Here is a 26,734-nt window from a genome sequence, read left to right as displayed (position 1 = left end):
CATTGTAAAAAATTATCTCCGTTTAGTGAGGATCTAAACTCTCTGTTCCGTACTATGGATACCCATCATCCTTTGTAATCAGACCTTCTTAATCCACTCAATGTCGTCTCCCATGTGCCTGTTTGCCCGTAGATCGCCAGAACGCGCATGCGCCTCGAATCTCTCAGCTCGTGCAGCTCGTCCACACAAACGGCCGAGCTTTCCACTGGCTTCCGGCGACGTGACTTCTTGGTAAGTGCATGTTTTCAGATATTTCCCAACCCACAGACCACCAGTGTATCGAGCAGTTGTCCGAGTCGGGAGGACGTGATTCGTGCCGATTACCTAACATAATCTGTCAGTCTCCCTTCAAGATTTTCATCCCTTCATCGTCCAGCATTGCGGGTACCTACCTTGTCGCCATATGACACGCATGTGTTCTCCCCAAGAAACAACGCCCCGTAATTGGACATTCTGTCTAACGCATCCCTAGGACTTTTCGTAAACACTTGAACATGCTCGCTTGCGTAGTGATCACCGAGCTCCCAGAGCTCCTCCATCGTGTCTACAACAATGACCTCCCCAAACGCATCCCATGAAACCTTGGCCACGTCTGCAGTTGACAGACCCGACACAGACAGCAGCTTATTGACGATGTCAATCGTCTCCCGCCCAACCTTAGGACACGTCGTAATCAAAACAGCGGGTGTATCCGGCCCATGCTCAGCCTGGGAGATCAAGTCCGTGGCCACCGTGAACGGATCAGCCGTCTCGTCCGCCAGGATGAGGATCTCTGTCGGGCCCGCAAAGAGGTCAATACCGACTTCGCCAAACAGCTGTCGCTTACCCTCCGCCACGAATCGGTTCCCGGGACCAGCCAGGAAATCAACCTTGCGGATGGTCTCGGTACCCACGGCTATGGCAGCTACTGCTTGCACGCCGCCCAGAAGGAAGATCTCGTCTGCTCCCGCCAGGTGCATAGCGGCAATTGTGCTATGCGGGATCTCGCCGTTGATCGGGGGTGTGCAGCCGATGACGTGCTTAACGCCAGCAACTTTCGCCGTCAGGATTGTCATGTGGGCCGATGCGAGGAGCGGGTAGCGGCCGCCTGGGATGTACCTATACACTCGCAATAGCGTTAGACATAAGCAACATGTAATCCTAGGATATCTGAAGGCAAACTGAAAGGAACATACGCGCCGACGGTATTAATCGGCACATTCTTCTGTCCGAGGTGTACTCCAGGCTGAATTTCAATTTCGAAATCTTTCAACGAGTTCTTTTGCGCTTCTGCGAAGGCTCGTACGTTTCTCTGGACCTCTTTGATGTCGGCGATGGTTTGCTCGGGACAGATGGCTATCGCAGCGTCGATGTCTGCTTTCGATAGCTTGAAACTGTCTGGTGCCCATTTGTCGAATTTTGCGGAGTATTTTCTAACAGCCGCGTCGCCATCCGCGCGGACTGCGCTGATCACTTCTTCGACGACGGCGGATACATCAACTGCGTGTGATTGCGTCTGGTCTGAGGGAGCGGCGCGTGGTTTGAGATATTGTCGCGCCATGTTTGTTTCTTTTAGATACGGTTCAGGAGTGAGGGCTTTGAATCGTAATCCACAGAATGATGTCTACCTTTGCTCGTGTTGCTCTACTCATGGAATTTATACACATAGCAGGCGCACATGATATATCGCACTTCGTTGCGAGAGGATCTTCATATCCCGTCGCTTCAAAGGCCGAGGGTAGCCAGGTCAAAGCTACAGATCGGACAAGTGGGTCGAGCGAGGTAGCATTCGGCTCGATGCCCATTCTTAGGATTTGGAGCATGGTTGCAGCTGTGGGGCAACCTTCCCCGATACATTGCCATTAGGGTTTCTGTATGTTCGGTGAGTAGGCCGATACCTGGTGCTCTCTGGTGAAGCCTTTCATTTGGTCCATTCGTGTGGTGCTTTGCCTCTCTTATTCGGCGTTCTGGTCTGTAGCGGCCGATACTAGTCTAGAAGTATCCCTTACGCTGTAGTCTTGGATACTCTATCCTCGATATATCCAAAGTATAGAAGTTTCTGTTAGCAGCCTTGGGCTCTGTATCGAGAGGCAACAAGAGCCTCGACGTCAAGCCTCAAACGAGCGTTTGTGTTACAGAGCATGTTAGCCCGATCACAGTAGTCCAAGCTGGAAATTGGTATTCGAAAGCTATCCATAATCCATAGCAAACCGTTCTAAATGCACCGTACTATCTAAGTATAGACTTCAGAGCAGACATGTCCAACACCCGACGACCCCCACGAAGTTTCCTCGCATCGCACCCTCTCTCGACTGGATAGAGTAAATCAATGCTTACCCCCGATCTCGCTGGCCCACTCGGCATGCTCCACCGCGCCAACCGACAGAGCCCTCTTATCCACAGCAGCAGCAGCCCTCTCAATCTCCTCCTCCTCCCGCTGAACATACTTCTGCGGCCGCCGTCGACAGATGGCATCGGGATCTTTGGTCACTATGAGCGGGGGATTGGACCGGTAATACTCGTCCATATCCTCGAGGCTTCGGTTCGCTGTACAAGACCATGAGCATGTAAAACTTTGCCGTCATAGATAGACTAGACCAACCTGTTTCGGGGTAAAGGAAGTACAGAATCGGCAAGAAAGCAGCATTAGTGACTGTCCATACGATCCAGAATTTCCAGTCTATGTTCTTGATTCCGATGGGTGTTATCTCGACCACGACGAAGTTTGTGATCCTATTCAATTACCAGTTAGAAGTATACATGGAAAGAAAGGGGCGAGAAACAAACCAGTCAGTAGCTGTCGCGACAGCCGCTCCCTTTGTTCGCATGGGAAGAGAGTTGATCTCTGTGGGATACAGCCACGGCACGCCGAGCATGCCGATGCCGAATGCGCCGTAGTAGAGGAAGAAGAACGCAACGGATGCTGAGGCATACTTCTCGCCGCTGTCACTTACACGGGAGAACCGAAGGAGAATAGTGATGACCAGAAAACAGAAGAATTGCCCGAATGTGGACAGGAGCATCAGGCCTCGGCGACCCATTCTCTCGACGAGAAGGACTGCGAGCCCGGAGAACACAAGATAGGACAGGGCGTTGCATGCTGCTAGCAGACGGGCCATGGTATCGGAAAGACCGACCGACTACGTGAGATCATGCGTTAGCTCGTTCGACAGACATAATTATACAATGCGACCGCTGCCTACATCCATAAGCACCGTTGGCAGATAATATGACATGATATTGATCCCGCCAAATTGCTGCATGAATTGACTGCCCGCACCGAGGAGAAGTCTGCGGAGAGTCTTGCTGTCATTCCCCTTTTTCTTCCAGAGGTCTCGCCAGCGCGTTGCATTCTCGCGCTCGTACCGAACGCTATATTCGATCTCGTTGCGCTGCGCAATCACGAAGGGGTCGTCGATGGGCTTAGCCTCGAGACAGCTGAGTACCACTGTGGCTTCCTCTTGCCTGCCGTGGGCTATGAGCCATCTGTATGTCGTTAGCACCGTTAGGTATAAGATTTCGGATTGGAGCAGCCTACCGCGGTGATTCAGGGAGCCATGGAGTAGTGGACCATAGAATAATTAAGAAGAAGAATTGGAATGCCAGCGGAAAACGCCAGGCGATGGAGCCACCGACAAAAGACAATCCATAATTGATCCAGTTTACGAGACAGAAGCCAAAGATATTCATCATCATCTCGAAAATGACCAGTTTACCACGCCACTTCAACTGCGACGTCTCGGTCTGCCAGATAGGCGCAGTGGCGGTATTGATTCCATTTCCGATCCTATCGTCAATCCAGGCATTAATGCGACGGAACCGAGCCATGTTGATAGAATTAATAATGCTATTCACTCACCCCAGAACAATACGTCCGACAAACATCTGGGCCAAGCCGAAGGAGGCAGCCTGCAGCACAGCACCCACAGCCATAATCGTGGTTCCTAGCAGGATCGCCTTTTTCCGTCCAAGTTGCTCCCCGATCGTAAAGGCAACAATTGCACCGAAGAAACAGCCCACGTCGTAGATAGCTGTAACCGTAGACAGTGTCTTGGTTTTCTCCGGACCTACCAGGTCATGGACTTCGAGAAAGTCTCGTGTGATCACCACTCCACCTATGGCGTGTTAGAGGAGTCCACATTGGATTCATTGTGTAGTAATCTCACTAAAGACACCCTGGTCGTAACCGAACAAGGACATATCAGTTGCGCAAGCAACCTAAGGAATTGTCAGCCCCAGCAAGAGACGCGAAGGTGTAGAGCCGCCATACCGTGACCCAAAATGTAAGCCATCCTCCCGTCAAGCCAAAATAGGGCTTTTTGATTTCGTTTGATACTGTCATGCTGGACATACAAGCTGCAGCGCCTCAATTGCGATCAATCAGCCGCTGGGTCCTGGAGACGACACGCCACGTGAAACCGTGCATTTTCCCGGCTCCATCACATCTTATATACGGTGGGATTGACATCCTAGTTCCCACTTCGAACGGCATGCAAGATCCACTCCAGGGCTCGAATAGTCCCTACGCCGTTTGCGGGCGTGGGGGAAATGTGGAGAGAGTCCGGGGTAAGAGGGGTTTCATAGACAAGCCGGAGTTGGAAATTAGGGTCAGGGTTCGGAAGAAGTCCGCGATGCAGGAATGAACGACGGACGGAAATCAAGGCGACCTTCCCTCTCGGCTGGATTACCCTCCTAGTGTCCCTCCATGTGGAGCACGGATCACGGTGATTGCCAATAGCATTTCTTGTTTCATAGTAGTAATGTCGGTTGGGATACCCTGAACATCACTGGGACGTCGAGGTACACAGCGTCAATGCTTGGAACAGTAGATCCTAGTTCAGTCGAATCGACCACCAGTGTATGTCTGCTGACCATGCAGAGTCCGAAATCTCAGGTCGCCTAATGGTCGAGTTTCGATCTGTCATGCAATGCAAGGGTGCGCATGATGTGTTGTTCAGCACGCCATGGTGTCTACTCTGGAAATCAATTACCGAGAGCCACGTCTAGACCTTCAGGGCCTGCTGTAAGGATGAACATAAATAAGAAGCAAGCTCCGGGGGAACACCACGACTTCATTCATACTCAGCAAGACGGAATCAATCTGAAATTCGGTACAAAATTGCTACATGATGACCGCCGAATCGTCCCACTCCGACCGCACGCTCCCTTCCCGTCCAGCGCCGTCGAAAAGCGCTGCCGTAGCCGGCAATGAAGAATCCAAACTGACGGCGCTCGAGAAAGCCGAACTGGCCCTCGCCGACAAATACAGCTCGCCAGATGTCTACATCAACGGAGAAACGGATACCTGCTGGCACCCGTGGATTAGCAATCTCGAGCTCAAGCCATTGCGCTTCGAGACCCGCACAGGTACCTTTGTGGTCGTCTTGCGCAGCTCAGAAGACACGTGGTTGGGTAAACACCGGCACCGAGGCTCTGTCACTGCAGTTACCTTGAAGGGGGAATGGAATTACAAAGAGTATGTAACCGACTTCGTTAGATGCCTTCAGGTCAGAGACATGTGCTGACTGACATAGGTATGACTGGGTCGCGAAGCCAGGGGACTATGTGGTGGAAAACCCAGGAACAATCCATACGCTGCACATGTCCAAAGGCGCGGAGGTGGTTTTCACTATCACAGGCAGTTTGGAATTCTTTCATGATGATGATACGCTGAAGAGCACGATGGATATCTTCAGCTACGCTCATTTATACTACGAACATTGTGAAAAGCAAGGGATTAAGCCAAATGATGGGCTTTGGTACTAGTGTATGACGAACGGGATGCAACTTGTTAAATAGGAAAGATGTTATGTTTACTGTAATTGTCTGTCTCCCAATAATCACCTCAATAGCATTGTCTCGGTGTCGTGTGGGATAGCTAACCTTACGTCTGGTGAGGGTGACTATTACTGAGGCCGTAAATGTATACATCACCCTGTCTGATTCTACCAGTCTGCGTCCAAACCCTAAACCGTAGGCACCAAGCTTCACACAAGCACCATAATAGTAAATTGAGAATAAAAAATAAGTAAAAAAATAAAAGTTCAAATAGAAAATACTAGGTTCTTGTAATTACGCCCAGAAAGAGATTTACCCCGCCTGCAGCAACCGTGCAAATGTCGAGTCCTTGACGAGCATTGGCCCAAACACGAAGAACAGGTTCCACCTCGGCGTGATTGCCGATCCTGAAATATAGTCTGTGTCCGCCCAGAACTATTCCCGCCAACGGCACTCTGCTCTCGTCTGGCCGTTCTGGCCATCATAGCGATAATGCGTACTTGGACTGGTAAGTGCCTGAGACCATTACATCGGATGTCCCCTTCTGACATGATTATGACGCAGGATGGTAAGTCAACAGGGAAGTGAGAGTAGCTCGGCCGAGCTAAAGCAAGTATCGCCAGTTTAACATGCCGGGCGCGCAAGGTCAAATGTGACGAGAGGAAACCACACTGTCGAAACTGCGAGAAATCTCGAGTTGAGTGTGTCCCCAGCGATTTGGTTTCCTTCAGGCACTGGCGACATCCGTCACCTAGCAAGCATGGATACTTGGGTCTCTGGGAGCCGAGCCAGACCTGGGTGGAGGTCAGGATCTCTGCCTTGGAGGTAGCGAGCTGTATGAGTCCTAAGATATGATTATATGTATCTGGCAAATACTAACATTAGTGAATGGGATGCAGATGAGTTTGTGGATGAGACCGACACGATAGCAGAGGAGTACGAGATTATCTGCGACGAAGCCATCGTACGAAGTCCTGCCAACCATAGCAGAATATGTCGCACGGTAGTCCGCAGTACAACAGGCCCTGATGCACATGGATCTTTTTCTGAGCCGGGCCAGGCACGTATAGCAACATTACCATCGAGTCCAACTGACTGGAACGAGACTGGAGATGTCATAGAACATTCAACGCCGGCGGGGGCCGAACACGCATCTTGGCAAAATGGGACCTCGATTGTACAGTCTCGAGGAGAGTGCGATGGGATGAACGATAGGGAGGCGGCTCGAAGTACTACTACAAGTAGATCCAGCAACTGTAGCGATGACACGGGACGGATAGTGAATAAAGGAGCACAGGCTTTGTTATCAATGAGGAGCCATGCTTCAGACCCTCGGTTGACCTACACTTCGAGTAGCCTCTCACCACCCATATCGGAGAGCTCACAGCGGTATTGCAGCCAGGATAGGGCCTTCACCTCTGTCGCCCTCCCAGGGATCCCAGAGAGGCTAGCACGGGCGGCTCCTCTAAGCTCACAGGAAGAGGCATGGCTACTGCGTCAATTCAGCGCCGAAGTAGGTACCTGGATGGATCTCTCAGACCTATCAGAAACCTTCTCGAAGAAGGTTTGTCGCTTGGCAACACAGGATCCTTTGCTCAAAGCAGCAAGTATCGCATGCGCTGCGAAGCAACAGTTCTTGATCGGAAAATTACCAGACGGCATGCACATTGCGCGACAAAATTACAATACCGCCATTTCTCTGCTGATAGACAGACTGGGAAAGAACGATGAACCATTGGCCAGCTATGGCTTTGCAGCCACGGTCATTTGCTCTTGTTATGAGATGTTAGATGCGCCTGCCTCAGACTGGCAAAGACACCTCGACGGGGTTTTCTCTTTCAGCAAGTTACGCCGGGTGAACGGATCCTCCGGTGGAATCGAGCAGGCGGGATTTTGGTCGACAGCGCGACAGGATGTCGTCTGCTCAATTATGCACAGATCAAAACTGAGGCTAGACCCCGATTTGTGGGCCATTGACTTGGACCGTATAGGCCAGGAAGGGAGTGAGGACTTGATTAACAACCAGTGAGTGGGTCGCTGCGCCCATACTTGGATCAGAATGGTTGACACTGATGCATAAAGGATCCTCACGATTCTTGCAAAAGTGGTAAATTTCATCGCGTGCTCAGACGGCACTTCGGCAAGTAAAGGGCTCGACGAATGGTACAAGCTGCGTGACCTTCTCGACCACTGGAACCACTCTGTGAAGGGCCGAAGCTTCATGGACCCGGTCTCGGTATACGAGGAGGACGGTCAGCCGTTCACAACAATATGGTTTGCGAGGAGTGTTTGTGGTAAGGCAGTCTCACAATCCACCGCATGCACTTGTTGACGACGTGCAGCTTCCTCATGGCAGATGTTTCATCTTGCTCAGATTTTGCTCCTCACCTCCTGCCCTACGCAAGACCGTAGTTGTCTGTTTGCCTTTCGGAGAATCGAGGTTCGCATGTCCACGATCACAACCTCGCAAACGGAGCTAAGCGATCGTTAGGGACAACTACTGTACCATGCGAGACAAATATGTGGCATAGCTCAAAGCAAACCAGACGGAAGCTGTCGGGTAAACTCCGTTCAGCCCATTTACTACGGTGTGTGACGTTGGCTGGTCTGCGTCTGTTAGGGCTCCACTGATGCATTTCCAATATAGCTGGATGCTGTTTTAGCAACAACGAGGAAAGGAGAGCGGCCATTATGCTTCTGGAAGAAATCGAGAATAGCCTCGGCTGGGCTGCCAAATATCGCGCCTGGGATTTGCAAAGGCTGTGTACGGACCTCTAGTTACTCTCCAATTTGTATACGTGTCATCAGAGGCACGGCGTGCCCTGGGCATTTCGTCACTCGGTAAGAATTATCTAACGACTGTTGCTTGACATTGTACTATAAAGTATAGAGTTTCGATGCTAAAAAGAGATCGGGTTTCTCCAATCAGCGATCGATGTGCATTGGACAGCGTCGTCCTCAGCTTCGATCTGATATGGAGTTACATAATCGTCGCATGTGAATCAAATAATCAGTCAATAACATTCTGCACAAAACGCGCAAAGACCGTGGTATCCATGACAAATTGGGTACAACGCTGGGATCGAATCACTCAAAAACAAATCTAGTCGGCGCGCATGAGCCGCTCCAGTCGGCACCGCAACGCATGCTGGAACCATAGAGGATAAGAGCGAAGACGCTGCGCGAGAGTGCCCGAAGTGCCAGGTAGCAAGACATGGCCGCTCTCACTCGTCAAAACCTGATCAACAATACCCTCAGCGACGGTCTCCGGGTGTAGGAGGGGATTGATGAAGGTATCCTCGGGGGTCAGGTTGCTAATCAAGGCGGTCCGCGTAAAGCCCTGGGTAACTAGCACAGTTCGGACGCGTGGAGCCTGGTAGCGCGTCACCAGCTCCGCCGCCAGACCCTCGTGGAACGCGATGGCAGCGGCCTTGGAAGCCGAGTAGTCGACCATGTTGGGGGTGACGGTGTAGCCGGACTGGGAGGCGACGGTCACCACCATCCCGTGGTTGCCCGCGATCATGTCCGGCAGGAACTCTTGTGCCAACCAGTAGTGCGAGAGGGTGTTGACATCAAACAACCGTCGGGTCACGGCCTCTGTGGTGCCGAGGATGGTCTTGCCGGTGAGGATGCCCGCATTGTTAATCAGGATGGTTGGTTTGCCGAACGAGGCACGAATCTTGCTGCCCACCTCGGCGATGTTTTCAGGAGATGTAATATCGCATTCGTAGTAGCGAACACTGCTTGGCAATGAATCCGCCGGGGGCGCAATGTCGAGGATGGCGACTTTGATGCCGCGATCGCCGAACAGCTGCGCGACTCGCCGTCCAATCCCACCGCTGCCACCGGTCAGGACCACCACCTCCCGGTTCCAGTCATAGTGATCTTTCTGGCCATTATTGATCACACGACGGTCCAACCAGCCGCCGAGCCGACTCAAGACAGCCAGCGAGGCCAGTACTTTGAGGGCCTTGAGCACCTCCGGACGCGACTCCAGGATCTCACGGCCCTTAGCCGTATACTGTGCTAATGCTAGCAGCGGCACCATCTTCCAAGGGCTCAGCAGGGTGCGGTGGAGTAGGTTGCTGAGCACATCGGCCGTGAATCCTGGGTTCTGTTAGCGCAGCCGTCGAATAAGAAATCAGCGCACCTTCTCGCGAACGCCATCTCTTCGCTGGCGATGCCATCTTGCAGGGGTTCGACCCGCGCGTTGAATATCTATCGCGACTCGTGGATCAGTATGGATCAGATCAAGAAGCAACAGGGGGAGTGACGAGGACCGCATCAGGCGGGACTTGATGGATGATCGGCGGCACTAAAGATGGATAATGCGGGGCTGCCGAGGTCCGCGCATACAATGCATGCCTGCCATCCTGCATAAAAATGTACACTGCCAATATCATTAAACGGAGCATGTGCCAGAAGTATAACTATTGTTAGTCAAGCTAGGTAAGCAACCAGGTGGGAGCGCCAGGAGACTACGTATATATGGAGATCTATTGATATAGCCCTAACAATTAAACCAATTCACTATTCTCCTTCATAGTGGTTCCTACGGCTGTGATAAACAGCTCAATGCCATGACAATAATGCTGTTATTAACTTCCAGCATGAATCATATACAGTTGATCTATTATATATTAATATGGGAAAGGTTTTTGGCGCAGTCATCGGCAATGGCTCGCTCCCAGAGCCTTCGATTCCTGCTCGATAATAGCCCACGCCGCTCTCTGCAACATTCTCATCAGCCGCCAATTTCCTGAGAAATCCTTTCCTACAGTGTTTACTAAACTACACAAAGACCACTCGTCAGAGACACAGTATTGACGTACGACGCTTTTCATAGCCATTTGTGCAGTCTGCCCCCCCGCGCCCCCCGGAATTTCCTTCGTTATGACAACGGCCGAGAAGTCCACGTCAAAGAGCCTAGCTCGGTACCAGTGGGTGCAACCGAGGAGGAGGCTGCTCGGTGCAGCATATATTGGTGGATGGCCGACCTTCGACGGATGATCTCACTCAGGAATATTATTGATAGGTGACTATCGCTCTAGAGAGGGCTTCGAACAACGAAAGGATTTCAGTAAAGAAACGGTAGCAAAGCCAATGGCCAGCAAATAGCTTAGTGATGGAAGTGGCCAATTTCATGGTTTGCATTCGGTAGGAATAAAACGTACTGATCCATACAGAATGAACTACGCTGAAAAGTCAGAAGATAGACATGAAAGATAAAGCAAAGAACTAGTAGGATGGAGAGAGAGCGAGACACCAAGGCCTATATCGTAAACCAGGGATACCGCCTGTACTTGCTTTGGTAAGGAACCCCCTCTTGCTCCTCTTTCCCGCCACTGCCCATCCTCAAGAGGCACTATCCCAGTACGCTAACTGCACGACATGAAGCAGTGCGTTTGGCCCTGGGTACCCAGCTCATCCAACGCAGGATCCGGCCTGCGTAGCCAGTTTGCCAACATGTTGGTGCAATGGTCGGTATGCTTCCGGTCAGCCAGCATCGTGTCGAGGCGATCTCCACGCATGTGCACATCATGGGCCCGTCGCAGAAGATACAGGCAATGGACCAAGTGCTCGCGGTTCGAAGTCCAATAGAAACCATTGACGTTGCGGCCAACTTCGTCGTAGTCCTTCATCTGACGGGTCATTTCCTTGTCGTAGTAATATATAAAAGGCTGGCCATTATTAAACTCGGTAAACTCCTTCACATAGTCGTGCGGACACTCCCGGTGAAGCCAGCAGGCAGAAAGCGGATCATACCTGCAGTCGAGCGCCTCAGCCTCCTCGGTGGAATTGCCGCAGGAGAGTCTGGTCCGAGGCGCTGTGGGGAAGCACTGTCGCTGTCCGCCCTGGTAGGAGCTCGAGTAGACAGGCGAGTACTCCAGACTTAGGGCCTGTCGGACTGGCTGGAGAGTGATTGCTGCAATCAACGCAATTACCAAGAGCAGCAGAGTGAGGAGGAGCCCCGTGATGGTGACAGTTGCCAGATTACGCTTCAGGAGCTGCTGTACGGAGCGGCGTCGTGGCCGCATTGTCAGCGTGGTGTCACCGTCGCCGGAATCTCCCCCATTGTTGTCTACCTTTGGGACAGGCTCATAGTTGCGTGGGGAAATCTTCTCCATTCCGATATACATCTGGTCGATGGTGGTGAGAAAGGGTTACTCTCGCGGAACTGCGAGAACAGGAAAGTATTCACCTCTCCTGCCATTCAAGACAAGCACAGCGAGTCTACTACCGATGTTTATGCTTGCAGGAAACATGTGTACTCATTGACTTAGTTTGAAAGCATGACAAAGAGAAGCACGCTTGGGCAGACCAGATTGAGATGTCAATAAGGCTCGCAGCCACAGGAACCAATCGTATCGGCGACGGAATAGATCCCGCTTTGAATAACATGTCAATCAAAGTGGTTCGTACGGGGCACCCAGATGGCTTTTGGGTCGAAACCGAGGAACAATGAAAATGTTGACGAACCGTGGGACCTGCATTCTCCCTGTCCAGTCAAGGGTCAACGCCAAGGGGCCCACGAATGTTACGGCACTGCTTTCAGTTCCAGTTTGGCCAATAATAACCAGAATACTCCGTAGTCGGTATAGTAATGGGCTATGGCTGCTGGAATTAGTTTACTGGACATAGAAGGTGACTGGGGAGTTTGACGAACATGTCCACACTTTGCTACTCCCCGGCTGCATATGTCTCACTGCGGTAACATATATATGCTGGCTGAATCCTAACACGCGCGATAAGAGGTGGTAGAGAAATGAGGACAACAGAGACATTTCCCATGGTCTTCGCCAGGATCAGTCACCTGACCATCACCGGACTCACCGTTTCCGCAACCGCGCTTCGCTTCCCTCGTGGATATCCCAGCCATATCTAAAGACTTGCATTCAAGGGCGTCCTGGAGCCGCCCGGGACAGCGATCTTTTGGACAATAAGCGCATGAGTCAAGAACCGGTCGTACAATTTGTAACATGGTAGTGATGGGATCTCTGGTCAAATCGAGATTCCGTCTCCGCCATTGTCAAAATTATAGCTGGCACTTCGGCCCCAACCAAGCGCGTTCTTCAACACGCCGGCTTCTTTACTTCTTGAACTTGAACTCTCCTTTCCCTGGAACTGCATCTAGCTCAGCTATGGCCTCTAGAACCTTTAGTATATCTGGTGGTGATGCTAATTCACCTATCTTTGAATACCACCCGATTGAAGGGGTTGAGAGACTTGAAAAATATCAGCCTGGTGGCTATCATCCAATATCAATAGGTGACGAGTTGCAAGCGCGATATCGGGTAGTTCACAAACTCGGCTATGGTACCTACTCAACCACATGGCTCTGTCGTGATGAAAAGTCCGATATCTATGTTGTAGTTAAAGTCGGGACAGGCGACTCAGATCCCCAAGAAGCAGCCGTGCTTGACCTTCTTAACAACACTTCACCCCCGCTTTCAAACCATCCGGGCAGAGGAATGGTACCTTTGATCAAAGACCGGTTTGTCCTTCACGGTCCTAATGGCACACACCCTTGCTACATCATGACACCAGCAAGATGTAGTGTCTCAGGTTCCAAGGATGGGTCGTACAAACGCCTGTTTCAGGCTGATACCGCTCGCTCACTGATCGCCCAGCTCGTTCTAGCGGTTGAGTACACCCATGCAACAGGGGTTGTTGTTCATGGAGATTGGTGAACCCGTTTCGGCCAGCTAGTAATATTGCGCTAACGCGACATATTACTTGCAATGTTTGCATAAAGACCTTCACCTTGGCAATGCTCTCCTGCGCCTTCCGGCCGATTTTGACAACCTCTCAATCGAAGGGCTGTATCACACATATGGTGCGCCTACTACGGAATCTGTCGTTCGTCTTGACAACCGACCACTGCAGCCGAATGTTCCATCCACAGCCATTCTTCCCATGTGGCTTGGGAAACCGTGCGAAGAGTTTTCGGTTTCAGAAGCCCAGCTCCTATTGTCGGATTTCGGAGAGGCATATTTGCCTTTCACCGGGAATCGGTGTGAGTCCCGCACACCCTTGGCATTCGCGCCACCCGAAGCTCGCTTTGAGCCAGAGCGAAATCTGTCCTTCTCGTCTGATATCTGGACGCTTGCATGTGCTATATGGTTAATTCTTGGACAACGTCCATTGTTTGAAGACATCCTAGCCACTCAGGATGACATCACAGCTGAGCAGGTTGATGTCCTGGGAAGGTTACCTTCAGAATGGTGGGAGAAGTGGAATGAGAGACTCGAGTATTTTAATGAAGACGGTGAGCCAAATGAAGATCGAGACGTAAGGTCCTGGGATGATCGATTTGAGACGCATATTCAGCGCCCACGAAGGAAGGCTGGCATTTCCGAATTTGGGTTGGAAGAGAGGACTGCTGTTATCGATATGTTGCGGTCCATGCTTTCTTTCCAGCCTGAAGCGCGACTGACGGCACAGGATGTATTGAAGTGTGATTGGATGGTGAGATGGGCGCTACCGGAGTATAAAAAGATGTTTATGAACAACGCACCAAAATGATAGTATCGTTCAATCACAACATGCACAACATGTTCATGTACATACACCAGGATCGGTGAAAACCTGGCCATTGCACACCGACTGCATCACAGACCCGTCACAGGCCATTCTCCCACAATCTTTCCACAAAAGCGTTGATATTCCAGACGTGAAAAAAGGTTTGATGGCCCTGTATGACAACCTTTGATAATATCAGACTACAGAAACCGTTAGCTTTGCGCTGATTCCTTTCCTAGGACGTTTAACATGACAGGGTCAGTTCCCGTGCGTGACATTTAGGTTGTACAGTGCGTCGGGCACCTTAGATTAAAGGAGACCCTCACTCTACCCAAGGCCCACACACACACCACAAAGAGTTTTGACCATGGGGCCATAAGCCTACGAGAGGTGGTACTTGCGACCCCTGTCCGAGCGATATTGCTATGTACTATCAATGACGCCCTACTGGCCGAATGGTCGAAACGGAATGTCAGCTGCGCACGTCCTGCTGGAAAGAAGGAAACATCTTATTCTAGCCCGATATACAGAGTACGGAGTACATGGTATACTTTGAGTAGAGCTTTGGTGCCCCGCCGGGCGCACTTGCCCTCCAGATAATGGAGGCGTGAGGTAATATTTTGATTAGCCGAGCAAAGTAAACTGGGTATAAGATGATTGCTCACATCGGCATCAGTCACTGCTTGGAACAGCCTCTCGCACATGTTAGACCTGGTGCCTCAAAGAAAACAATCTACCACATCCATGGCTCGAGACAGCACCCTCAGCATGGCAATTTCTTTCGCCTTCGTTGCAATATGCCTTTTCCAAGTCCAGGCGACGGGTGTTGACCCCGGTCCTCCCAAACCAGCGTTCCTAAGCTTAAGCTCTGAAAGTTGGTTGACCTCTCCGTGGAGAAAAGCTATTCTCAAGAAACCAACACTCACTAACCGTCCGGCTTATAGAATTACTCGAGGGGTATAAAAAGCTTGAGCAGGGCAGCAAGCTTGAAGGCGCAAAGTTCCCTGAGGTTGAATTCAATGACGAAATATACTGGGACGGAAAATTTGACACTACCTATTCGTTCAATCAAGAGTACCCTTTCGATATTTGGGAGGACGGTGTGGATACTGAAGAGGATGAATACAATGGTGCACATCCGCATTTCCTCGCCTCTCGCCTCCCTGGTATTGGAAGCAGCAAGGATATCTACCCTTACATTGCTAGCACTGTAAGTCACTGCTGATCCTGTCAACGTTCCCTAGCTGACAATCATGAAGTCGCCAGTACAGCATGGCCGTTCTCATAAGTTCATGTATTGGGATATGGTATGGAACCAGGCTGAAAAAGAGAAACACGGTGATATCATCCTGGTGGACTTGGCGGACTATGCCCGTGGCGGACAGGACAAGAACCAAGGAGATATTATTCCGTCTGTCACCACGAAGAGCCTAAGCTTTACGCCGCCGGAAGACAAGGGGAAAAAACAGAATATTCCACCATACCGGGGAACATATTCTGTGCATTATAAAGGCAGCAATGCCAAATGGGCCCATAGCGATATTGAGTATCGTCAGATCAGCCTGGAATACCATGACGACTCTAAGAAGCCGGCTGGAAGTGGTCCACACAACGTGCATTACTTTCACATTAGCTCTTGGAAAAACCGACAAGCAATTGCTCCAGAGAAGCTGCAATTCCTCATCGACGAGGTCGACAAGAAATTCAAAGGCCAGAAGATCATCGTGAACTGTCTTTTGGGGCTGGGGCGTACAGGTTCCTTTATCGAAGCAAGGGAGATGTATCGGGAGACAGTGAAAGCGAAAGGTACTAAATGGCTCTCGTCCTCAGGTGACCCGATTGCGGAATATACGGCCACGCTGCGCAAGAGACGGGCGTTTATGATCGACAGTGCCGCGCAATATGAGTTCTTACATACCTGGGCAGCAAGGCTGTGGGCCATGACAACTGAAGGTAATGCCAAGACCGCAGGCGGCTCTGTGGGCAATCCGCCCAGCCAGGGTCGTCGGCCGCCAACACCATGATAATCTGAGGTTTCGTTGTGTCTACTGTGAACGTCAGCCACAAATAGAGCGACGCCCGAGACGGGGAGAATGCTTTGTATGTAAGGATATATGTAGCTATGGAGCAATATCCATAACAACGCCGCAAATCAAGCTCTATAGGTATATAACCATGGCAGTCGTCTGTTGGCTTGCAAGACCCAGCGGCCGCTGTACCACCAATCCGTCATTCTCGTGTACGCTCTACCCTCCAAGAAGGACCTATTCCGGTGAGTCAAATTATCAGATGGGCACATGGTGCCTTTCTCAAACTGTGAGCGGACGTAGGCATCGGAAATAATCATCTCGTAGTTTCGGAAATACGTGGTGCCTGGTAAATGTCTTGTCCATCGAACATCTGTCGGAACAACACCCCCCGGTCCCAAGTCGAGCCATTTGGTTATAACAAGGGCGACGCCTCCAGTCGCAAAGGTAATAACATCAATTTGGTAGTCTAATCCGCACGTCACACAACAATAAGTATCTAAGCCCGGTCGCCGTCCGCGTCGAGTATCGACATTGGCATCCCAAAGGGCACGGACAACCGTGAAAATATAAGGATCCTGCAACTGGATGTGCGCAGAAATCCGTGTGTGTGTCACGGTTTGGGAAGGAAATTCTGTTGCTAATATCTAAGTTTGTATATGAAGCTAGAGGCTCGAGTCTCGAACAATCTGTGTGTCGACTGATAGTAAGGAGGTAAGAGGTTTCCGTAATGGTCGAACCTCAAGATAAGCTAATGAGTTTGCCGACGCACCGTGTGCAGGGCTGCAACGATGTCTTATTATTGGTAGCTGTAGATAGATGCGTTGACATCGATACAGTGAGCTCCACTCTACGCTGAACGGATACCACCACACGCGGGAAAGACCTGTGTGCTTGACTTGACATCTTCTAGGCCACAACACTGCACCCGGAGGTTGGATATAGTCCCAGCGATGGAATACCGAGCATATATGACAGTGAATGTGATCTGCTAGATCTCGGGTCAGTCTTTTGCGGAAAATAGATGGGAGTTCGGTCTCCAACAGACTCTGAACACCGCTTCCTAGGATATTTAGTAGTTGATGATTACAGAGGGCCAGACACGCTCGGTCACACGGAGTAAGATAGTCGGCAATCCTGTACACCGGCTCCGTTGGCTGGTGATCAAGGTTTGGGCCCCTGTAGCTCACCGTCTCGATCTGCATACGCCGGGGATGCCAGTAGGATGACAGCCAAGAAGACCTCTGCTACCGTGCTGACGTGGCTGTCAGTCTGCATAGTCTCTAGAAGCACATCTGCATTGTAACACTCTTGCACGGGCAAGAGAGAACTCCAGACCTCTGTGATCTGCCCCCCCCCCCCCCTAAAACAATTACATCTGTAGCCAAGCGCACCGCCCGCCTTTGCTGCATAAGCCAAAGTTTGCGTTGCCCAACACTTCCCGTTTGCCCCATGTTATCATGGCTCATTATATGTGGCGCTTGCCCCCACATCAGTACCATCTGTCTAAGTATCACGTTGTTTTTAAGCTTCTGTCCAGCACCCTGATGACCTTGGCGAAGGAAAGAATCCTAAAGATTGTTGCTCATTCAGTTAAGACCACTCCATATAGCCCGACACATATACTGTAACCGAAGCCCTCTTGGGATCGAGCCGAAAGCGTCCATACTGTTCACCTACTGGTCAGCTCCAACTCTGTCCCTTTTCTGTTCAAACCCAGTAAGCATGTACTGGCCTTTATTGATTATACTCCCATATCTCTCAGCTCTCACGGCGGGTGGGATACCCATGTATGGTTCACAATCCCAGTCCGAGAGCATTGCTGGACCTCCTTCGAACATCGATCCGAAGGCTGAAACGTCCAACCTCCATCGTCATTGTAGGGGTTTCATCTTCCTGCATCCTCCCGAATATCGACCACATCTTCCATACCCAGATCCACAGCCCAATTTACAACCAAGCTCACCACAATCAAACCGGCCAGTATCACCGGGCCCAGGGCGTCCTGTACGTCGTGCAGCTGCACCACCTCCGGTATATATAACGGCAAACTGCAAGATGCCGAACGGCAAAGATGAGCTCACAGGAATCAACCTGAATAAATGCCTTGGCTGGGATGACCGTCGGAAAGTTTTCACCGCAGAATATAAGTATGTATCATCATTACAATAATGGTGGCCACGGCCATTGCTTCGAGCTATCATTTTATACCTAATTGCTTACGACACCAGCGCATATGGAATTGCTAGGGGCAATTGCTGGGACTGCGGGTACAAAAAGTACCGGAAGCCCACTTCTAAGTTTTTACTGGGTTGCAAGTGTAGCACCAATGCACAGGATCGAACACGGTGGGAGGTCAAAGAGTTCACCCAACGTGAGTATCTGGCTTGTATCGAGCTAGCAATTCGCTAATGAGCTTTGTAGCTGGCGTTCTAGTATTCAACGAGAAGACAGGTCAGATGGGCTGTCATGGATATTTTGCAGTTCTCATGGTACCCGAGATAGACTAGCTTGCTCCCATATATTTATCAGGGGCGAAAGGATGATTGGCGGTATCATACCTGCTGGGAACAACAGCTGAAAGTGATGGTTACTCTGGACTGTTTGTGGATTTGGAAACCGTTAGTACAGCAGCGCGATGCGGTGCGGACGCAGGATCGGACATCTAAATAGACTTGCTCTTCTCCTTTTCAACCCTGGCTTTTTCACTTCCACAGATGTATGGTATGTGTGTGTGACGAACGCTGCCGTTGGCATAGGTGGCTCATTTATTATGGGTATCGTAGTGTCCGCTCCCCTCAATTTACCTTGGTTGATCTAAAATGCGATGGATTGATAACTCACTCTGACTCTATGCCATCCTGGGTGCTGCTTGTATACGACACATATACTTGACGCATACTCCAGCCCAATGTAGACCACAGTGAAACCACGCATATCCTGCAAAATATTCATCCAGATGTTACAGGGTGGCGCGGAAACACCTGGAACGGATTGACATACTTGCCATATCACCCATCATATTCACATTTTCCCAGCTTAGAAGAGACGGTGTGTTTTTCTCAATAATCATCAACCTCTATATAGACCAATACAACTTACCCAGGAGCTGAACACAAGAATGTATAGTTACAGGCAGACATCTTCCGTACCAGTTAAAGGGGTGGGCAAAAGTGTGCAATTCGACGGCGAAGAAGACAACCAAAGGTACGAAGAGCTCTTTTTGAGATTCATCTTTCGCATCCTTTATTAGACTTCCAGGTAATTGCTCGGTATAAATTTACAAGAAACTGCGTGGAAGGATCAATCCTCACCCTAGTATACTTACTCCTGATCCATGACACAGAGCTTTAGGGCTCGAAGTACTATCCAGAGGGGGACTGTGTCTAGATCCGGTTTAATATCATAAATAAGCAGTACTTGATCCCGGGAATAGTATACTCGGAAGAGCTGGGTGGTTTGGTTTATAGCAGGAAAACATATATCCCCTAGCGGATATGTCAATCTCGGGGAAAATTCGCTAAAAGACATTGTTGATCTCCCTCATGCTAAACGTAGTAGTTATTTTGCCTCACTCAGCACTATATTAACGCACCATGAATCGTACTGAACTATCGCCTATATCACCCCGCTGGAATCTGAATGCTTTATAGGATCCAGTTATGTATTTCGGCTGACGTCGTTTGACCGGCGCTAGTGATTAATATATGGACGGACTCTGACAGGCTGACGACGTAAACAAAATCCAATCCCTGTTCGTCTAGTGTAGGTGATGGCTTGTTCTGTTTTATTTTTATTTTCATCCTTTCATTCCTGTGTGATTACCCCACTGGTATCCCGATCCCTGCATATGGGTTTTTTTCTCCATTCTCCGGATGCGAGTTGTTGAACTTAACCCACCCACGTCTGCTTCTCTCATTCTTTTTCCCACTCCTACTTGGGCTCACAGACTCAATCTAATTCTTGTATTCTACATACAACCGCCATGTCGACAACTGTTTCCGATCTTGCTAGTACGTACGGGGCCCCAGTGGTCCTGGTGGTGGCCGTGGTGATTGTGCTGCGATTCTTTCACGAGATGTTGAAAGTACGCCTACTCTTCTATCGCCTGCGCAGACAGGGCCTAGTATGCTACCCGATGAAGGGCCATCTTGAGTGATGCAATGCTAATATTGAGTCACACAGCCGATGCCGAAATGGGATTTTGTAGCAGGAAATCTGCGGATGATCCCAGACCTAATGAAGCGGCATCCGAAAGGATCGCAACAGTCAGAGGCTTTTACACTCCTGTCTTACGAATTTCCTAATTTCGACAATTGTTTCTACATTGATGTCTGGCCCTTCACGAAGCCTTTACTAGTGGTTACTTCCCCGGACCTGGCCGTCCAGGCCTGTCAAACCTATGTACTACCTAAACCACCTGTACTTGCGAAGTTCTTCAACCCCTTCGCAGGGGGGCCCAACATGTTCGTTACAAACGGGCCCGAATGGAAGCGTGCCCGGGGGCTTTTTAACCCTGCCTTCAGTGCCAGTAATATCCTCAAGCATACTCCCCATATTCTCGAGGAAGCCCAGGAGTATGTGGAGGTTCTCCGCGAGCACGCGCGGAAGGGGGATACCTTTATATTAGATAGAGTAACCTGTGACTATGTCCTGGACATTATCGGGCATGTTGCCATGTGAGTGTCTTTTGTAAGCAAAGACGCGATTCGTGAAGACGAATACTAACACGCTGGACTGCAGGATGGCCCGCCTGCACTGTCAGCGCGGGTATAATCCGCTGGCTGCGGCAGTGAGAAGTCAGGTGGAGTGGCATTGTCAGGATGAACAGATGAATCCCTTCATCCGATGGAATCCCATGCGGCCGATCATGCAGTGGTTGAACGGACGCACGATGAATCACTACATTGGGATCGAATTGGACAAACGATATGAGGCCTGGAGGCAGCAAAAGCCCTCGACCCGGGCAAATTCGATTATCGATATTGTACTCGCGGAGTACATGAGTGGACAACCGGCAGGGGCAACACTGGACCCGGAGTTTAGAGCCTGGGCTACTATCCAACTCCGAACCTTCCTGTTCACTGGACACGACTCAACCGCAGCCACAATTGCTTACAGTATCTATCTGTTATCGAAGTATCCTGACATCCTTTCTCGGGTTCGCACTGAGCATGATACAGTATTTGGGACAGATATTTCGGCTACAGCTGGCATGGTCAATCAGCACCCGGAGTTGATTAATCGGCTCCCGTATACACTAGCGATTATAAAAGAGACACTCCGTCTATTTCCCGCTGCTTCCGCGTTGCGAGAGGGCCAGCCCGGTGTCTACCTGCAGGACAAGAACGGCACGAAGTATCCGACAGAGGAATTGTGTATCTGGGTCATCCACGGGGGCATTCAACGTAACCCTAATTACTGGCCAGACCCGCATGCATTCAAACCCGAGCGCTGGCTGGTTGGGCCAGACCATCCCTTATATCCCCCCAAAGGTGCTTGGCGTCCCTTCGAGCAGGGTCCGCGGGATTGCATCGGCCAGGCGTTGGCTCTAGTGAACATCAAGATCACGCTGGTGTTAATTCTCCGGGAATTTAACTTCCAGGACCAGTATGCGGAATGGGACCGCCAGCATCCCCGGTCCGGACCGAAAACTGTCTTTGGCGAACGCGCCTACCAGATTCCACAGGGTGGGTCGCATCCTGTTGACGGACTTCCGTGCCGGGTCAGCCTGCGGAATCAGATAACCACATGAGAGCCGCGGGTGAGAACCATTGGGCTGTGGTGATGTCTTGAATCGGCATCGATCATGTGGATACGGCATCAAGTTTGTATTGCAGGTGTTGGATGAATGTACATAGGTAGTGAGAACACTAGAATAGAGTCAGAGACGTGTTTATTGCCCTGAATTGCGAACCCCCTCTGGGGTTATCCTCGCCTCGGCTACCTCGCTTGGCTTTCGTTGTTTCCCCGTTAGACCCACCCGCCCTAAGGTGAAAATCCCCGTCAAGTAGAACGGTTCAGTCCCTTTGGCGCCAATTAACGTAATCTAATATACCCCAACCCTGTTTGATGCATTCCCCTAATGCACGCTCCCCTCGCACTGATTCGTAGTCCGTTGTTGGATCATATGGTACGGTGTCATTGCTCGTTTGAACTTCCGACTGCTAGCGCCATGGCACCTGCACTCCCCTAACGTTTTTTTCACGAGGCTGTACAATCGTATGCCATTGAGCGGAAAAGGCAGAGTAACTGGTACGCAAATCCAGCCCCTGTGAGTCGCAATGACTGATCATAGTTGGCCAACTCAGCCATTACGCACCTGTCTGACCCTAGTAGGGCTGGGCGTGTCAGTGAAACCAGTACTCCGTACTTTTCGAGCCATATAATTAGCCCTGGTAGTGGAGAGCGGATCCCCCTAGAATTGGCCCAACCACTGGAGTCTGGCCTACTCTTTCTTCCTTTGCTACCATCTCTCTCTTGATGTAGGCCAACACAAAGCTTCATTGGGCGGCGATTGATCTCCTTTGGATCGCGAATTAAACACCTATCGACTGCCCAGGTATCTCCATTTATATGAAACAGGTCCGCCACATCTGACATACGTAGCATGCTTACGAGGTAAACTAACACTTACTAGTAGCTATTCCTGATTAGACGCTCGATGAAATATTACTCTATAGGAGCACAAATCCATCCGGCTTGCTGTTCCACGGATGAAAAAATGCACAGCTCAGGCTCGTTATAAAGGACAGCCGCTGCTCTTTCCACTCGATGGCCGTACCCTGAAATTTCCTCTTGTTTGCCACTTGGCCCTGGTCTCGTCGAACAATTGCCGTGGCGTCTTTCCAGCTGTATTCGGTTGGTCCATCAAACCAGGCCGTCCAGCTTCCTGCAAAATCCGAATCATCTCATCCTGCGCACTTATCTGATCAGCCAACGTCACAGGGTCTTTGGTTTGGCTCATTCGGGGCCAGACACCCCCAGACATTGCATCATGCAGAGGTGTGTTTCCCACTGCATTTACTGTGTTAACATCAACACCTATGTTGATCAGGTGCTGAACTGCCCCGACCTCCTGTAAATTTCTTGCCATTACATGGAGAACAGTGTTGCCTTTGTTATCGGCGTGGTACGCGTCGGCACCATGTTTCATCAGGAGGTCTAGCAGAGCAGGATCAATGGGACAGCCGGATAAAGAGTGGAATGCCAATATATGCAATGCAGTCTGTCCATTATTGTCCTGTAAACTGGCATCGGCCCTATGTTCACATAGGAACCGAATCACAGTGTTACGGTGACCGGTACCACATGGAGCGTGGGTTCCAACTGCATAATGCAGGGCTGTTCTTCCCCCATTATCCGGACTATTGATCGTGTTCAAACCATTCGACAAGAGAAGCTCAAAGGTACGAATGATGTCAGAAATAAACTGGTCCTCAGGGAGTAAGTTCTCATCACAATCGCGAGCACCTTTGGCAGCCCAGTGGAGCGGTAGACATCCTTCGCTATCACGACATGATATCATCAATCTAAACTCGTGCTCACCTAGGTGATCAAAGAGAGCTCGAATCCCCTCTACATTCCAGAACCTGCTAGCGATGTGAAGCTTGGTGACATCCCCAATGAAGTCCCATTGCCCACACATTTCAGAATACTCTTCCCTTTCAAGCGCATCAGCCCCTGCATCTATGAGGCGTTTCACCAACGCATAACTGGCCCTTGAGATCGCCCGACCGAGAACAGTGTCCACTGGCACCGGCATTAAGTTGATCTTCTCCCTGCCCGCGACCTGGTCGCGCATGTAACGAGCGGGAGCGTCACTGTCCAGCAACAGATGGATCAACTCCTCTCTTCGAGCAAGACGCCTATCCATCCACTCTGGAGCACCATGATCAATCTCATCTGCATCACTCCCCAACGTAGAAAGAGACGCCGCAGCGGCCAGCAACGCCGTCTCACCCCAATCATCCTTCGCATAGACAGACCCAAGAGGAGGTTCTCCGTCCAACAGAAAGCGGACCATCTCAATATGGGCGTGATAGCATGCGATATTCAATATCAAAAAGCCTCGTTCGTTGGGTGGCACCAAACAGGTTCCGTCTAGTGGTATAGAACCGGCGTTTTGGTAATGGTGTTTAACGAGCATGCGCAGGGCGTTGAGGCTGCCGTTCTTCGCAGCGATGTAGAAAGGGTCGCAGAAGTCTCCCATGCTAGGGGCAATGGCTGCCCTAGGGTATTTCGCGAGGTATCGCGTTAATGTAGTCACATCGTCGCGCTTGATGATTGCGCATAGCAGGCCGTCGTAGTCTGTCTCGTAGAGGATGGAACCGTCCGTGTCGAGCAGTGGGTCGTTGTCTTCTGCCCAGGGGTCGGAGGGACATCCGTGGAAGTCGCTGTATGCCATTTTGTATCGGGATTCCAGTCTTTTCTACATACGTATCTTTTTAAAGTCTTGACAGTTGGAGTAGAAATAAAGGTTCGTTAACCAAGAAAAGAGGAAAGGAAGGTGACAGAGATAAACAAGAATCAATCTTAGCGCCGCCCCACTAGCACTAATCAAGTCGAAATATTTCCGTTGATGCGAAGGCCCAGAGATGAGTAAATGGCAAGCCCTTCATATGACAGTAGATAATAGACCGAGAGAAATCATTGCCTCTATTGACATGAGCACGATGCAAGATATGAATCCCGCTGACTTTATGCCATGCCGATACGTCGCAGTGTCAGCACGAGCGTTTGCGAAAGGAGGTGGAACATATCAGATTCAACCTCTCTTAGACATTCACTATACTGTGGAATGGTTCAATTTCCTTGGGACTTTGGTTTGATACGTTGCACGCAAATCCTGGGAGAAGAACATTGTTGGCGTTATTATGCAACCAGCTGTAGGAAACGGGTCCAACACGAGGAGGATTCAATACAATAGTTATATAGTTAATAGGAACTAGGCTTAGTAAAAGCAACGTATGTCAAATAACCAAATATTATATGAATTAGATGCCATGCTGAAAAACTGGACATGAAATCACACACATGCGTTAAGGAAAGACATTCATCACCACTTCACCATTACTAGCAGCCCCGGCCGACAACAAACCCAGGACGAAGGTACCCTCTTGCATTGACCGTGCAACAATGTGTTAAGCGACAAGACCGCCCCCATCAGACCTTGACCTCCATAATACCATTGTAGTTGCAGCGCTTAATAACACCTTCCATAGGGTTCTCCTTGCACTCCCACTTGGTGCCGGGGGCACTGTCGCTGAACGACGCCTGGCCTATCTCCTTTATTGAACCAGAAACGCGTTCGAGCTCGATGGTGAATTTGCTGAATTGGTTGATTCCATTAGGGAACCGGATATAGTAGTTGCCACCGAGGCAGCGGGCATTCTCGTCGGGCACCGAGTTCCAGGCCCTATGGATTGGAGGTTAGTATCAGCAGAATAGAACCGGTCCAGCATATGCACCTACCAGATAACGTTACAGTCAGTCGGGGTGTCCCTAGGGTAGTTGGGGTCGGTGAGAGAGAAGTGTAAGTTGGCCGTGCCGTCCTTCGAAGCGTTTGCTGTGAACTCGGAGATTTTCAGGGATTCGCTTCGGACGTTGGCGGGGCTGGCCAGGGCAGTGCCGGCGGCCAACAGGAGAGAGAAGGTGGTGAACTTCATTGTGAGCGAGTGAATCAAATTGTATTTGAGTTGGTTATAGAGAGGTATAACGAGAGTGGACTTGACTGGCTTCGGATGTCTTGAGGTCTTTTGGATTGCGGGATGAGAGATATCGTATCTCTGTTGGCAAGGGACAACCTTATATACCTCTGATGACTTGGGCTCTGCATAATCCCCAAGCACGTTTTGATATTCCATCAATAGATAGTGGCACCACCTGTCTGGGATGTCTCATTGAGGCCAGCCAATATAGTTCGTATCCAGAAACAGCTCACGCCAAGAGGAGGCGGAGTAGGGCTGGATGCGCTTAGTAGGGTCGCTTGTTGGGCGATCCGGGGCGGGCATGACTGCCGATCATTCTACTCTAGGGTCTCTCTCGTCTATTCTAAGTGCCGTCCTGCAAGGCCTCCCATTTTCCCGGGGGCTCGGCTAGAACTACACCAATCAAGCCGTTTACTGTAGGTTGGCTGGCAGCCAGCCTAGAATTGTAAACCCTACTGACTCCTATGAACACATGTACCTGGCACATGTCACTATTGGCTCAGCCTCTCGTACCACTTTTCGCTGCCAGGCAGGTCGTCTCACTGTGCCTCGTCGCCAAAGGTACCCTTCGCTGGGAGTCGCTGGTCTAGAAAAGATAAGATCGTCAAAAAACTCAGCTCATTGAGGAACGACTGCGGTGCGTCTACCGGCAGCCCAGAGCGGTGGCTAGTGTGGGAAGGCCTTCGGCCATTGCGGCCGTCGGGACTATACAGCCTC

The 26,734-nt window shown here is 50.5% G+C and overlaps 11 protein-coding genes across 11 annotated transcripts; 6 read left to right on the top strand and 5 right to left on the bottom strand.

The window, feature by feature from the left end:
- Positions 1-78: 78 nt before the first annotated feature.
- ABOM_009056 (sugar transporter) lies at positions 79-4,330 on the bottom strand (the record flags this gene model as incomplete). The annotated part of the gene is made up of 12 exons (XM_022536184.1): positions 79-324; positions 393-1,098; positions 1,176-1,575; positions 1,989-2,057; positions 2,317-2,526; positions 2,582-2,712; positions 2,767-3,119; positions 3,183-3,465; positions 3,518-3,766; positions 3,839-4,094; positions 4,146-4,197; positions 4,250-4,330. 12 exons carry the CDS (start codon positions 4,328-4,330, stop codon positions 79-81), a joined length of 3,036 nt encoding a protein of 1,011 aa, XP_022385965.1.
- Positions 4,331-5,105: 775 nt separating this feature from the next.
- Positions 5,106-5,745, top strand: ABOM_009055 (2,4'-dihydroxyacetophenone dioxygenase family protein; the record flags this gene model as incomplete). Its single annotated transcript, XM_022536183.1, has 2 exons — positions 5,106-5,455; positions 5,514-5,745. 2 exons carry the CDS (start codon positions 5,106-5,108, stop codon positions 5,743-5,745), a joined length of 582 nt encoding a protein of 193 aa, XP_022385966.1.
- A 1,942-nt stretch (positions 5,746-7,687) lies between these two features.
- On the top strand, positions 7,688-8,169 carry ABOM_009054 (uncharacterized protein; the record flags this gene model as incomplete). Its single annotated transcript, XM_022536182.1, has 3 exons — positions 7,688-7,782; positions 7,840-8,051; positions 8,132-8,169. 3 exons carry the CDS (start codon positions 7,688-7,690, stop codon positions 8,167-8,169), a joined length of 345 nt encoding a protein of 114 aa, XP_022385967.1.
- Positions 8,170-8,860: 691 nt separating this feature from the next.
- Positions 8,861-9,944, bottom strand: ABOM_009053 (short chain dehydrogenase/reductase family protein; the record flags this gene model as incomplete). Its single annotated transcript, XM_022536181.1, has 2 exons — positions 8,861-9,864; positions 9,908-9,944. The coding sequence occupies 2 exons, from the start codon at positions 9,942-9,944 to the stop codon at positions 8,861-8,863; spliced, it is 1,041 nt and encodes a 346-aa protein (XP_022385961.1).
- A 1,191-nt stretch (positions 9,945-11,135) lies between these two features.
- Positions 11,136-11,885, bottom strand: ABOM_009052 (uncharacterized protein; the record flags this gene model as incomplete). Its single annotated transcript, XM_022536180.1, has 1 exon — positions 11,136-11,885. The coding sequence occupies one exon, from the start codon at positions 11,883-11,885 to the stop codon at positions 11,136-11,138; it is 750 nt and encodes a 249-aa protein (XP_022385962.1).
- A 1,014-nt stretch (positions 11,886-12,899) lies between these two features.
- ABOM_009051 (uncharacterized protein) lies at positions 12,900-14,283 on the top strand (the record flags this gene model as incomplete). The annotated part of the gene is made up of 3 exons (XM_022536179.1): positions 12,900-13,430; positions 13,514-13,594; positions 13,645-14,283. The coding sequence occupies 3 exons, from the start codon at positions 12,900-12,902 to the stop codon at positions 14,281-14,283; spliced, it is 1,251 nt and encodes a 416-aa protein (XP_022385963.1).
- Positions 14,284-15,024: 741 nt separating this feature from the next.
- Positions 15,025-16,304, top strand: ABOM_009050 (uncharacterized protein; the record flags this gene model as incomplete). The annotated part of the gene is made up of 3 exons (XM_022536178.1): positions 15,025-15,154; positions 15,225-15,490; positions 15,540-16,304. 3 exons carry the CDS (start codon positions 15,025-15,027, stop codon positions 16,302-16,304), a joined length of 1,161 nt encoding a protein of 386 aa, XP_022385938.1.
- A 2,061-nt stretch (positions 16,305-18,365) lies between these two features.
- ABOM_009049 (uncharacterized protein) lies at positions 18,366-18,817 on the top strand (the record flags this gene model as incomplete). The annotated part of the gene is made up of 3 exons (XM_022536177.1): positions 18,366-18,457; positions 18,539-18,681; positions 18,732-18,817. 3 exons carry the CDS (start codon positions 18,366-18,368, stop codon positions 18,815-18,817), a joined length of 321 nt encoding a protein of 106 aa, XP_022385940.1.
- A 1,475-nt stretch (positions 18,818-20,292) lies between these two features.
- Positions 20,293-22,062, top strand: ABOM_009048 (cytochrome P450; the record flags this gene model as incomplete). Its single annotated transcript, XM_022536176.1, has 3 exons — positions 20,293-20,433; positions 20,493-20,986; positions 21,051-22,062. 3 exons carry the CDS (start codon positions 20,293-20,295, stop codon positions 22,060-22,062), a joined length of 1,647 nt encoding a protein of 548 aa, XP_022385939.1.
- Positions 22,063-23,049: 987 nt separating this feature from the next.
- ABOM_009047 (uncharacterized protein) lies at positions 23,050-24,714 on the bottom strand (the record flags this gene model as incomplete). The annotated part of the gene is made up of 1 exon (XM_022536175.1): positions 23,050-24,714. One exon carries the CDS (start codon positions 24,712-24,714, stop codon positions 23,050-23,052), a length of 1,665 nt encoding a protein of 554 aa, XP_022385973.1.
- Positions 24,715-25,472: 758 nt separating this feature from the next.
- On the bottom strand, positions 25,473-25,975 carry ABOM_009046 (uncharacterized protein; the record flags this gene model as incomplete). The annotated part of the gene is made up of 2 exons (XM_022536174.1): positions 25,473-25,725; positions 25,782-25,975. 2 exons carry the CDS (start codon positions 25,973-25,975, stop codon positions 25,473-25,475), a joined length of 447 nt encoding a protein of 148 aa, XP_022385949.1.
- Positions 25,976-26,734: the final 759 nt, after the last annotated feature.

The sequence above is a fragment of the Aspergillus bombycis genome (assembly GCF_001792695.1).
Source record: "Aspergillus bombycis strain NRRL26010 chromosome Unknown contig00093, whole genome shotgun sequence".
Lineage (NCBI taxonomy): Eukaryota > Fungi > Ascomycota > Eurotiomycetes > Eurotiales > Aspergillaceae > Aspergillus > Aspergillus bombycis.
Note: the sequence above shows the minus strand (reverse complement) of the source record. Positions and strands in the feature narration are given on the sequence as shown.